This window comes from Pundamilia nyererei, unplaced genomic scaffold (assembly GCF_000239375.1).
Source record: "Pundamilia nyererei isolate P.nyererei 1_Seehausen unplaced genomic scaffold, PunNye1.0 scaffold00191, whole genome shotgun sequence".
NCBI classification, from domain to species: Eukaryota; Metazoa; Chordata; class Actinopteri; order Cichliformes; family Cichlidae; genus Pundamilia; species Pundamilia nyererei.
This window is the reverse complement of record NW_005187592.1, coordinates 659,930-673,332: the sequence shown is the minus strand read 5'-3', so window position 1 is coordinate 673,332 and position 13,403 is coordinate 659,930. Positions and strand designations below refer to the sequence as shown.

At 41.7% G+C, this 13,403-nt stretch overlaps 1 protein-coding gene across 1 annotated transcript in view; it reads right to left on the bottom strand.

Moving 5' to 3' along the window:
* Nucleotides 1-7,141, bottom strand: part of LOC102209986 (collagen alpha-1(XXI) chain-like) — a 71,122-nt gene extending 63,981 nt beyond the window's left edge. Inside the window, exons 1-9 of the mRNA XM_013914375.1 lie at nt 7,081-7,141; nt 6,784-6,875; nt 6,551-6,668; nt 6,302-6,438; nt 6,035-6,154; nt 2,378-2,494; nt 1,942-2,128; nt 1,672-1,837; nt 1,354-1,576 (exon numbers count right to left, since the gene is read on the bottom strand). Coding sequence (XP_013769829.1) covers nt 1,354-1,576; nt 1,672-1,837; nt 1,942-2,128; nt 2,378-2,494; nt 6,035-6,154; nt 6,302-6,438; nt 6,551-6,668; nt 6,784-6,875; nt 7,081-7,141 — 1,221 coding nt within the window. The remainder of the gene's footprint in view (nt 1-1,353; nt 1,577-1,671; nt 1,838-1,941; nt 2,129-2,377; nt 2,495-6,034; nt 6,155-6,301; nt 6,439-6,550; nt 6,669-6,783; nt 6,876-7,080) is intronic.
* Between the last annotated feature and the right edge of the window lie 6,262 nt (nt 7,142-13,403).

The window sequence follows — 13,403 nt, the reverse complement described above, 5'->3', positions numbered from 1 at the left end:
CCACACTTATTAAAGCAGCATCAACAAATGTTTTACTTCTAGAGAGCAGAGTGGAGACACTGTTATTGCAATAAGTGTTGTTTTATTACGTTTTATGTACTGAGGTACTGATTTACTTTTACTTTTCTGAACCAAATCAAGGTAAACTACTACTTTAAAATATTCACTGTATATGCAACATGGAAAAGCTATTCTTTTTATTCAATCTGTCAAACTCAGTGGCCAGATGAACAGTATAGCTGTTAGTCTTCTTTTACATAAAATCCTATGGTTTATTTTTAGCTTCGGTATGGTTAGAGAAACTGGTTGAGTTTGCATCTCTAAAATCAAAACATAAAGAATAAAACTGTACTGTATTTTCCGCACTATAAGGCACACTTAACTCATTCACTGCCATTGACGTCTATATCCGTCAATTGCAGTGAATGAGTCAATGGGTTTAACTCATTCACTTTGACAAATGTTTTAGTAGGAGTTTGGTAAACTAGCCTCACCGCTTGATGGATTGTTGGAGCATTACGGCTACCGCGGAGAAATCTAGGTCCTAAACTGTTAACTTCAGGTCCCGAAGTCAAATGATCACTGCGGCATCACTGGCTGTTAAAAACTGTCTAAATTCTTTTTGCTGCTGCTGCTTTACCAGGTGTAACAATTAAGTTTAACATCCAGACATCCATGAAAACAGAATTTATTAAATTTAACAGAATTAGAAGTTAGCAGGAGGCTAGCTCGGTAGTTTCCACTTAAGCATGATATAGCATGTTCTGACTGAGAGATTTCTGCAAAAATTCAAACGTACAGCTCTGCTATCACTTCCAACATAAATGAAGACAGAAAACTAAACAGCAGTGACGTTTGTAGGGTTACTGAAGTTGGGCTAGCTGGTATATAATGATGTGCAATATGATCGCTAGCGACACAGCTATGTTAGCATAACATTAGCACAGTGAAGCTGGAGGATGAATGCTAATACTTTTCCCCTCGATAAAAGTTAACGTGAGGGTTCCTGATGGTTAGGGACAAATGCAATCGCAGGATGCTGTAAACGGACCAAACTTCAGTCAGGAAAACAACTGAGATAATCCATCCACAATACGAGGTTAGTCATTAATATACTGCAACAACATGGGAATAGAGCAGCTGCCAGAGAATTCAACATTAATGAATCAATGGTACGTAAGTGGAGGAAGCAAGAAGAATGAGTTGAGTAAAGTTTGACTTATCTGACTGTTTTGTTTCGCTTAATGCGCCTTATGGTCTGAAAAATACGGTACTTGTTTTTGTTGTTGTAGCTTTATCCTGAAGCCAAGGGGGTATCATTGGTCTCTATGGACACTCAATCCTAACACCAACCTGAAAGCCTGTTTTAAAGACAGCTTTCTGCTCTTTCTCTGTCGTACTGGTGGTGGTGAAGGTAACAGTTTTGTCTTTTCCGCTCAGTGTTACTGCAGCTTGAATCGCCTTATCCTTTGACAGCACCCTCCAAAGGTCGAAGGACAGCTTGCTAGAGATCCCTTTCAGACGTAGAGTGGACACAAACACGTATGATGGAGGAAGGCCTTCTGGGAAAATCTCCCTAGTTTAAAGATTAAGAATGAAAAATGTAAATAGCTGTCGACCAAAGCCCAAAAGCTGTTTAGAATGAATGTAATGATAGCGATAGCATGTTACCTGGTGTTCTCAGTAATGTCTGTGGAGGCAGCAAGTGCATAGGCAGTCTCAGAAACTAAAGAGCCAGGGATCTTCTTTGCCTTGGTCTGAATGTTCATGCCCACCATCAGCTCGAAGCCTTTCTCATCACGGGATGCCACTGGGATTCGTGTGGGACAAACAGACTCTGGAAGCACCAGGGTGATTCATTCAGTCAAGTGGTCATTCAGCTATATGATATTTGGCAACACTCTAATTTGTGCTTTTGTAGATACACTTGAGTTTTCTGACCTTCACAAAGCTTCTGCTCCATGGAGTCTCGAATACGATCGATGGTGGTGTAATCTTCAGCATACAGGACATAGGTAGATGAAGGTTTATTGGCAATGGAGATCAGCTCTGAAGTGGTGATCTCAGTGCCAACTCCCACAGCAAATACAGTAATACTCTGTGCTCGAGCCTCCATGCTGGCGTCAACCTACAGATATAAAAGGTTATCTTTTGGTTTAAATTGTTTTCCCAGGTCTGGGGAAGAAGTGCTAGGGTCTCGGTTACAGTTAGGGTTAGGGGGTAAGTACTGGTTAGCTAGAGTATTAAAACCTCACAGTGTGGCTTTTCTATGCCGAAGTTTCTTTCCATGTTGATACTTCTTTTATGTTGCCTCTGTTATTAAAGGCCACCCAAAAACACTGACGTGGTTTTACCCATGAGGCAAAGGACCACTCACCACATCATCCTGTGATTTGCCATCTGTAACCACCACAGCGATGCGGTTCTTGACCAGATTGCCCCGCTGGGAGGAGGCAAACACGTGGTCCACTGCAAACTTGATGGCCCTGCCAGTCTACAAAAAGAAGTGAATTAAAAATAATAATTTTACACCAGACACCAGACCTTACACAACCCCAAAGGTTATTTGTGTCCCTGACTGATCTGCCAAGTGAACATGTTAAAGACTACTCAATGAAACCACTAGCCATTCCCAGTCAAGCATAGACATATTAACAGAGGTCTTTGGAAATGCAAAAGTTGAGTATTACAGCTGCAGAATTTACAGGGATGCATGTGCAAGTCTGTTTGGTGACCATGCTTGTGGCCGTGTTGTGTGGTCATCCTGCTGCAGATGTAGTGTTGGCAAGTGGCACCAGTGAACATGCCTAAATGTGCAGTCTGCTTTTATGTGACGCTTTAAAGGTTGCATCATAGGAGTAAAGTCTGTTTTGTTCCTTCACTATGCTTTGACATGAATAGTTTGTAGGAGCTGGCCACCTGTGTAATAATTTATCCTTTACCCATTTTCCCACCGATTGTTTCATAATTTTTGATATGCTTTGTTTAACTTCGCTTCCAGTGGAGTCAAAAGTTTCATTCCTTCCCTCTCCACTCTGCTATTACAACCAAGCAGTGTTGCTTATAACTTGTGCAGTTTTTTTCTGTGTAATTGTTTATATTCCTATATCTATTTACTAGGGGTGCAACGATATTCGTATCAATATTGAACCGTTCGATACAGTGCTTTCGGTTCGGTACGCATATGTATCGAACAATACAAAATTTTTCATTTATTTTATCAACTTTTCTTCTGACAATGCTGTCTGTGTTGAGTGCTCAGTGGATCTGCGTTCGACTACTCCGCCTAGGCTGCACTGTCGAGCGCAGCGCAAGCTAGCAAGACAGAAGCTAAACTCGTTGCAACATGGCAAATTGAACCTCCCCCACCCTCATTCAGATCTGGCCTTTGGAACTATTTTGGTCTTCATGTGACGTATGACCCTGAAGGTAAGTGCTCATGGACAAAAGTAAAACAGTATGTTGGATGTGCCACACAATGCTCAATTACATGGGTGGGAACTAGTGTGTTAGCGCAGTTTGTTTGTTAACGTGTTGACACCATCCAGCCCCACGCACGGGGCGATCCGCGGTAGCTCGTTAACGGAGATTTGCCGTTAACGTCATTTCAACGAGATTAACCTGAAAGCACTAGTGGGAACACAACGAATATGACTGCACATTTACGCCGACATCATCCTAGTGCAAAGACAAGTGGAAGCAGACAAAAACAACAAGCACACATGCTACAAACTTTACCCGAGTCATTTAGACAGCTGTTAGCACAGGATTCTCCTTATGGGCACCTGATATGTTTAATATGCTGCTGAGAATATAGCCCAGAAGAAGCGTATAGTATAGCTTTTATTTTGGAAAGAGCCGTTTCTCTGTAATAAATTCTCTTTTCCAAAGATGAGTGATTCCTCAATCAGATATATTTATTATTTTATTTTGTTTCAGCAACATTAAATTTAAAAACTGTACTTTTGAGTTAAAATATATATTTATAATTTTAATAAATGACAAATTAAAAAAGCATGAACATTTTTTTGTATCGAAAAAATATCGAACCGTGACACCAAAGTATCGAACCGAACCGTGAATTTTGTGTATCGTTGCACCCCTACTATTTACATATAAATGATCTAAATTACTAATCCTTTTTATTTATGTCAAGTCTTAATATTCTGCTTACATGTCCTGTGCACAATGTTGGGGAAGCTTCTTTAAAGACATAGTTTTGCAAAATACTTCATAACAGACAAGCTGGACAGCAGAGATACTCTGTTCTGTTTCCTAAAACTACTAAATTAGTTTGCAAAAACAAAAACTGATCAAGTTTACAGCGTAGCTATGATAACGTGTAACATGTAATAACAAAATAACATTGGCAGCAAAGCTTCACTGCTTATGGAAACAGTGCAGCACTGAGAAACGCCTGCCCTTTCGCTCATGCAATTAGCAAAGGTCAAGTGTGTGGAGACGGCTGCCTCACAACTGCACTGACTGAGCGTGTCGTAAGGATCGTACAGAAGAAGTAGGACGGCTTTGAGTAGGGAGGGGATTCAGTTACAGTAGAAATGCAATGGTCCTAACACACAAAGTTAACGCACATGTGTCACACAGTATTATCACTGTGGACATACAAATGCACAAGAATCACAGTTCATCACAATACAGTTTTAGCACATCACATTTCCCCTGTGCTAACCGATACACAAGTAGACAGTTCTCTATTATCTAGTTATATGTTTGCATTTTATGATGATTATTTAATGGGATATTAATAATGTGATGCCCCCTGTCACATAGCCCAACAGAACAGCTGGTGTCCACCTGGAAACCATCAATCAACAGGGAAAAATATTCCCCAGTGGGTTGTGAGTGGGTACTGGGAGTTGCTAGCAGTCACTGTGAAATGAATTGCTGTACCTCAGTCATGAAGGCCTAAAGTCTGGTCATTAACCAGGGAAAAGTGTGCATTTCCAACCAGTTGGTAAGGTGGTTGTCAGGGCTGCTGGCTGTCATCTGGTGTATTTGGCTGCAAATACATTTATTTGCAGTTCATTTCACAGTGACTGCAGGAAAAACATAACTGCTTTTGTTACTAGTAAGTTTGTCTGGTTGGTTAATATGTTAGATGTGTAACCACTCGCCAAGTACACACTCAGGGTGTGTGGAACTGTGAAGAGTGCAACATGAAGCAGAAATATGAACCTCCAAAAGTTGATTCTGTTCATCTGGACGTAGCGTTTTGTGGGAGAAACGTTTCGTCTCTCATCCAAGTCTCAGCTGACTGAGATTTACTTTCCTGGATGATTGAGAATGCATCAAGACAGAAATAATAATAATAATAATGGATTGCATTTAATTAGCACTTTTCGGGGCCCTCAAAGCGCTTTACAATTCCACTATTCATTCACTCTCACATTCACACACTGGTGGAGGCAGCTACAGTTGTAGCCACAGCTGTTCTGGGGCAGACTGACAGAAGTGAGGCTGCCATATGGCACCATCGGCCCCTCTGGCCAACACCAGTAGGCGGTAGGTGAAGTGTCTTGCCCAAGGACACAACGACCGAGACTGTCCGAGCCGGGGCTGGAACCGGCAACCTTCCGATTACAAGACGAACTGCCAACTCTTTGAGCCACGATCGGAAATATGAAACTTTCCCTTCAAAGTGAAAAATGTTGGTAACAAAGAGTTTGGAGACAAACTGCTGTTTGTGTTGCTGGTTTGCAAGCAGGTGTTTGCATCTTCCATGCAAACTAAGGCGACTGCAGCAATCACAAAGCGCTTTTTGGATTTCCCCCATTGACACCAAAGCAACCTGCAGCAGCTAAAGCTGCTTGCCGACCCCTCTGTGAGTTTCTCCTTCACCTCAGGTTAGCTCATTTCTATTCAGTCACCGAATAAGTCAAGAAATAGAAATATCGACATGTGTTACATACATGTTGATATACTGCTGCATCTGTTTATTCTAAACACATCCCCACGATACATGATTTTATATGTTCTTCTGCAAATTAGGACATTTAAGGAGAAAAGGTCCTGCCTGTGTGTTTCCTCCCAGGTAGCTGATGCTCCGTATGGCCTTGATGAGCTCTGCTACTCCCTGGTGTTTCCCAAGAGGAATCTCCAGCCGAGGTGTGTCACTGTATTGTATCACAGCCACCTACAGGTGACACAACAAAACTTATCTGAGTGGATCTCTGTTGTGTGTAATGCACCAAATAACTCGAGTGAGGAAAACTGCAGTAAATCTGAAAGGAAATTGGAGGTTGTTCAAATCATTCTGATTATGCACAGCATGCAGCATTACCTGTGTGTAGTGGGAACTGATATCAAACTGGCTGGTGATGTTGATGAGCCACTGCTTGGCAGTGTCAAAGTCCGAGACGCCAACGCTCCATGAGCCATCAATGATGTATACCAGGTCATTGACAGCCGTGCTGCAGCCTGTGCACATAAAGATATATACACGGTCATTAAAGAGAAGTCATTACACTCAGGAGACTTAACAGATCAGTTTTATGATCTGCTTTCATCCAAAGGTGCATGTCATCAGTACCTGCTCTCACATCTTCCTCCTCTGCAGCGTCCACTGTCGTCAGTAGTAAAATTACACTCCATACTGACCACAGCAACATGGCTCTGTAGGAGAACAGTGCACCGCAGGCCAGCCCAACCTACATAAAAACAAAAAGAAAGCTTCTTATCGTAACGATTAGGCAAACATTCTTTCACACCTATGAACAGATTACCATTAAATTATGGCCTAAACTATGACCACGCCCCCAAAACCTGCTGAGGTATTAGCTCTACGAGCACGCTGTACGGCACAGAGCTGTGAGCTGAGCCATCAGTGCTAAAACGTTCCTCGACACTTTGGATTTCTGACGCAATCAGACAGCAGTTACAGGAGTAAATGAGCTTCCCTGAGGTGCTGAGTTATGAGAAGTAAAAATAAGAAGTAAACAACTGCACGGCAAAATGCTGCAGCAGTTAAATGCACATGTTTGTGTGTGGAAGGTGCAGAATTTCCTTACATAGAAAAGTCTTTGCATGCACAGTTATGGTCACACGTTTATATACACGCACCATGGATGTGGATTTGGGGCTCTTCTTGTTCTTGTTCCAGAGTGGAATGATTGTACAACATCTTTAATAACTTCAAATAAAAAAGAAATTAGGTGGGTGGATCTTTACTGAATTCCCTGGACTTCCCAGGATTCACACAAAGCAGGTCCATTCGATCCGTGGATACATATTTATTTAGATATAAAGTTATAGTCAGAAAATAATTGAGTTGTGGGAACCAGAGTGGGCATATGCACATGAGCTGAGAATGAAAGCCAGCAAGAATAACTCTGTTTGCTCTGTAATTCAATGCAGTTACACACAGAAGCAGAAATAAAGACTCATAAATCAGTCAGCCAATCACTGCTGGTTTGGCCATAACACCCCTGCTTTCTCCTTTTCCATTTCTGCCACATCAAACACAATAAGGACACAATGACTCTGACTGTCACATTGTTGCTTCCTGTGTGAAAACATATGACAGTCATTGATGCTGTTTTTCACTCTGTTATCAGTTTGAATATTGTTCACAGTTTCTCAGATGTGGTGGAAACACGAGGAGGAAATGAGACTTCCTGTGTAGCTAAGGAGCCCCGAGCCTATGGCTTAAAGAGATTTTCAAACCATGAACCTGCTCATCATTGTCATAACTCATAGAGGGATTTCCCAGCCCAGGAACTAGAAACTATCAAAGCTCTCAGAGCATTGATTTGGTCTCTTTTTATGATTGGCAGCAGGTCATTAGCTGTGTTTCAGAAGTACAGATAGGGAGGAGCTCACCACTCTGTGAAACACTACGTGGGTTTTAACAGTTAATCAGTGCAAGTTATCATTTCTAAGTGATTGAAACCATATTCTGCATGTGCTGAAACAATATGGCTCGCTAATACGTGCTAAACTGGCTCCCTGCACTCAAGACAGCACAAAAACAACACCATTTTTCTCAAAATGAAACGTAAATACACACATTTTGATCTCAACTTGCTACTTCAAAGTAAATCAGTGTACGTGAATAGCTTCATCGTCAGCACTTTGCCCTTTCTGTGCCACACATAGTGCACCAGGGAGATGTGTAGGTTAGCCGTCCCCCCTCAGACCAGCTGAAGCCAGCAGAACTCTTGTGAAAGAAACCTTTCCTTTTTTACCCCACTGTCATCACGAAACTCACGACAAACAAAAAGTACAACACTTCCATTCTGACACACTCCATCATGTTGTTGCAGCTGTTGCTAGCTGCTGCTATTCCAGCCATCAGCTGGCTGCAATTAAGCCACCTTGGGGAGCTCCCCAGTGAGCAGTTACCCTGCAGCCCTGGAGCACATTTAGCCTGCCTTTAAGGAGTAACTTGTCACTAAGCTGAAAAACTCTGTTTCATATTCGCTTTCACCTGCATGTAACCAAATGTTTCACTGCTGTCACCGAGCTCAGTGTGTAGTCAGTACAGCATGAACGAGAAGTCAAACAGCTGGAGGTCAGCTAGAGCAAGATATAACTGCTTTAAATGCTTCAGTGTTATTACAGTCATTACGTACTGGCTTTGTGTGTGTTTTCAGCTAGAGCTAAATCATGCTACCAGAGGAACTGTGTCCTGAACAACAGACACTGAGCACTAAAACATGTATGCAAGGACTCAGCCCACGTCCAGTGGACACACTGTGTTGTAATATGCAGCTGGTACATACTGCATGTGATATATGATGTGAGAATGAGTCCAGAGTGTCTTGTGAAATGACTACATCTCTGTCTCTCCCTCTCCTCTGTCCCCTCTCCTCTCACCTCCTCCTCCTCCTCCTCTGTGTTGTAAAATTCTTTTGTGAGTTTTTTATTTCATGCCATACCATGCAACACATGATGGAGCTTTCCCTGTTTTCATTCGGCAGCACAAACATGGCTCCACCGACCACAAGGCAGGCCCAGAGAAAATAACAACGTGAGCACTATTGCTGGGATGGGAAAGCAGAAACACAGGCATGGCAGAGAAGGCTGCACTGTGCTGGCACAGGCTTTAAAGACAGGGGAGGATCCGTGGGCTGCAGAGAGTGCAGCCACCACAACCTTTCTTTGACATGGTCCTCTCCCTGTAATGCTTGTTCTCCGAAATATTTTTAAACCAGAAACACCGAAAGAATAGGCAGTGTGTGCAAAACCTTGATAGGAATCACTAAGAATTGTTATTAAGTAACTTTTTTGTATTACTGCGTACATATTCCTCTCTACAAGATCAAACTGGTGAATAAATGTAAATTAAATGGACATTTAAACGCCATATAAGTTATATGTAGGTAACATGGGTAGTAAGTTTGCTACAGGCTTGAAATGGGCAAACTCTATGTTTACTATAAAAGGCCTCTGTGTGTTTAGGAGCGTGGGTTCATCATGGGTGTGTTCTGAGTTTTAGAATGAATCCCAGTTTCTGTTTTAAAGTGAAATAAGAGCCACTGAAAAGATGAGCTGGGTGCTGTTTTTATCACTCGTGAGTTAATCAGGTTGATACATGGAGTCCTCGAGCCACATATGAGATGCAGGCAAACATCTCTGTGTAGTTTGGGTCTGTTGCCACTTGCAGAGTCACTGGAGATCGATAAAGGTTGTTCTGAATCATTATTGTTAACGACCATGAAACGTTTCTATCGTGTTGGGGAGGATCTCTTCCAGAATAATAATGCCTTCTTGTCCATTCTTGTTTTTGTTTACACGGGTGACTGAACCAGGTTTTGGGACAATATGTCATGGAAAGTCTTTATTTTGTTGGACAACAAATGACAACATACCAGGTCCTGGGGTAAAAACATACCATATGTTGTACTTTTCCAGCAAGAAATTACTATATCATTACTTTTAAAAATACTCCAGCAGATTTTTTTAGGAGGCAGCTCTTATTTGTGTTTGTTGCCCATAGCAGTGCGACTGAAAGTGCCAGATTTTCTTACTGTATAGTTTAGATTAAAGTTGGTTAGCTTTATAGCTTGCTTGCTCATTTTATCTAGTAGACCAGCTGGTAGCTAGCTTCTGACTGATCTGAATGGTAGAAAATTGCTAATCTGAGATGCTAATGTTCTTTTTATTGTGATAATTAAGCTGCATAAGCAGACATAAGTAAAAATGTAAAAATTCAACACTGGTCTTAACTGGGATTTTGCACCCTGAATAGTAAAAAGAACAATGGGAAATGTATCGTGGCTTTCACAGATACTGACTCTGAATTGACTGAAGCTTTGAAGGGTGCTTATACTTTTCACCCACTATACAGTGAGTGCTTTTATTTTCTGCAACATTTCCAATCAGTGCAACATTATCAGGCCACGTTAATAAAGAAAAAACATGCGCAATTGAGTAATTGACCATGTTGATCATTTAAAGGCCCAAATATAATTATTCAGGTCTTCTCACTGTCCGCTGTATGTCAAGGTGGGAGAGTTACCTCGCTATCACTTTTTATGTCATGGAATCGTGTGAGTGCACAGCTGTAAGCAAACACCGAATCTTTACTTAAGGAAAGGAAAAGACACAATGTTACATGAAAATGTTAAACTATTCAATATTAACTTTAATATTTACTATAATTCAATAGAACTTTCACAGGGAGAAAAAACTACAGTAATGTTAGCTACATCCCATTTAGTGCATGTTAATTCACTGTCATGTCTCATGAGGCTTAATGGAGACACTTAATGGGAATAAGTCATCTCTATTATACCTCTGCTTTCCCCATGCTGATGTGCAAAAATATGAAAAAGGTCTGCAGAGTGAGGCTAGTTTATCTGTCCAAATGAGAGCTTCATCTGACCTCAGCTGTCACTAGGTCATGCTCTCAGCACATGCATCCCTGACAGCTCAACTCATTCAGCAAGTCTGGAGATCCACAGGTACCCCAGGGGCAGAAATATCAGACTGAAGCTACAGACTGAGCTATGTGTGCATTATACTTGTAGTTATATTGTTTATTGTAATATTAGATATTGAGTCCTGGTAATTTTAACTGCAGCAATTATATTTTCTGTGAATGTGCTGATAAAACTGGAACTGATGGTTTGAATGCAAACACATATTTAATTGAGCCAAAGTCTCACAGCTGTATTATGAATGTGTAAGCGTGTTCAGTTGTATAGCATCCTGGGTAAAGATGGAAAACTGTGATTAATGTGGAGGCAGTGGCTGTAATAGTAGAAATGAGTCCTGCCTCTTTGAAGGCTGCAGTGCAGCCTGTGCAGAAGCGTGTGCTAATTACAGTGTTAGTGCACCACATGCGCCGGAATAGTTGCTGCTTTTAGCCTCATGTCAGGCTGCTGCTAGCCCCCTTTGCTCACTGCTAACATGTTGAAAGTATAAAGTATCCTTTGTGTGGATGTTTCATCCTTATGTGTGAATACTAAGCATCTGTTGTACAAATTTTTCTTTTCAGAACCACAAACACACACACACACACACACACACACAGATGTATATTCATACCTACATCCTTCAATAAAACTACAGCTGGACTGTGCATCATGGCTTCTACACATTTCTGAACAATTCACCAGCCTCAGTACCAAAGTGTTATTTAGCTTCCTATTATGAAAGTCTCTTTATCGAGAACCAGCGTATTCATTTATGTCCTCTGAGCTACCCTCCTAAGTCCTGATCTACTAAATAAAGGACATGCAGGGCCTTCCACAGATATCTCATTTGCTTGGGTGGCCTCCACAACGTCCAGAGAGGAAGGAAATCACAAAAAGGTTCAATGGGAAGATTCTCGTTCCCTCGGTTCTCAGGAGGATAGAGCGCTTTTCTATTCAATTTGAGCACTCACAACACTTTCTACTACAAGTCTCATTCACCCAGTCCCCCACACACACTCATACAATGCTTTCATCGGTACCTCTGCACTCTCACTGCTGACACTCACACTCCGACGGACACATCATGAGCAACAGGAGGAGCTGGGGATTAAGCCACCGGCCTTCTAAATCATCCTGCTCGACCATAAAAGAGACAACATTCCCACTTTAATGAGAAGAACCAAACAAACCTGCATAATCTGTGGGTTTCACATAAAAGCAGGCAATCGTTGCTAACACTGGCAGGTACTGTATTTTTGAAGACACTAACATTTTTGGTACAACTAACCCTTTCTTCTTCAAACATAAGCCTGTGAGCTCAGTGAAATGGCTTATTTGTACAACTAAATGGCACAGTGCCCTAATTAAGGTTATTAGCTGTGCCTGTGCTTTTCCTACTATAGCGAGTGGAAGTGTTTGGCACATGGGCACTGAATTCAAACATCTCTTATATGACACATGGGAACGATTGGTCTACAGAGTGGGCTAATTCACCTAAATGATAAATGTTTGCATCGCACGAACGCTGCCATAACTGGGATGCTTGAGTTTTTCCATGACTTTGCAAATTCTAATTTAAGCTAAGAGGGAAGCTTTGCGACTGTTCCCCGAGCAGCCTCTGTCCAGTTAGATAACAGCGTATCTGAACTAGCTCCACCACATGGATGGCTGCTGGATTCAAAAGTAGGCACTGCCTGCCTGCACGGATCAGCTCAACCTGTCCTCTTTTCTGGAGTGAAGCTGAGTCCCAAACTGAGAGCAATAAGTCAGACTGGATGGGACCGGCTAAGACTCAGAACAGAACTTCGTACACACTCCTGATCAACACTTTAAAATACAAGTAATTATAAACATGTACAAATTACGTAAACACGCAATTCAATTGATTTGATGTGAAATTTAAAGTTATGCTGTTTCCCCATTTCTGTCTTCATGCTGCTCTAGTGGCGGATGCTCATATTAAACATGGGCTGACTGTCTGAGAGTATTTGTCCAAGTACAAATCCTAAACAGCTCTTTCGTTATAGCAGCTGGATTCCTTTAGAGAGTAGGCGGACTTTTAACCCAACTTTAAATGGCTGAGGTGGAAAAGGATAAAAGAAAGTAAAAGATACAGATGTAAGACATCAACAGTAAAAGAGGGAAACAACACACCAGTGGAGATCATTCATAACCGTTCACTGTTTTTATCTTTACCAGGTCTGGAAAAAACCACACAGACACTCTTTTTGCTTCTTCTCTTTGCATCCACCATTCCTCGCTTCTTCTTTTCCACACATCAGTCAGTAGACATGGAGAGGTGTGTACTGAACCTGAATTCCTCCAAAACCTCACTCTTCTTCTAGCAAACCAGAAGTGCAGTTTACCAACCACACGAGCAGCCTCCGCTGGCTTCAGCATCCCAGAACATTCCTGGTGCATAAATGTTGCTGGGATTGCTCAGCGCCTTTCACTGGTCCATGTAATATGATGACTGCGGAGAGCAGCACTGCTACTGGATCCCAACCTGTTCAAGTACACTAT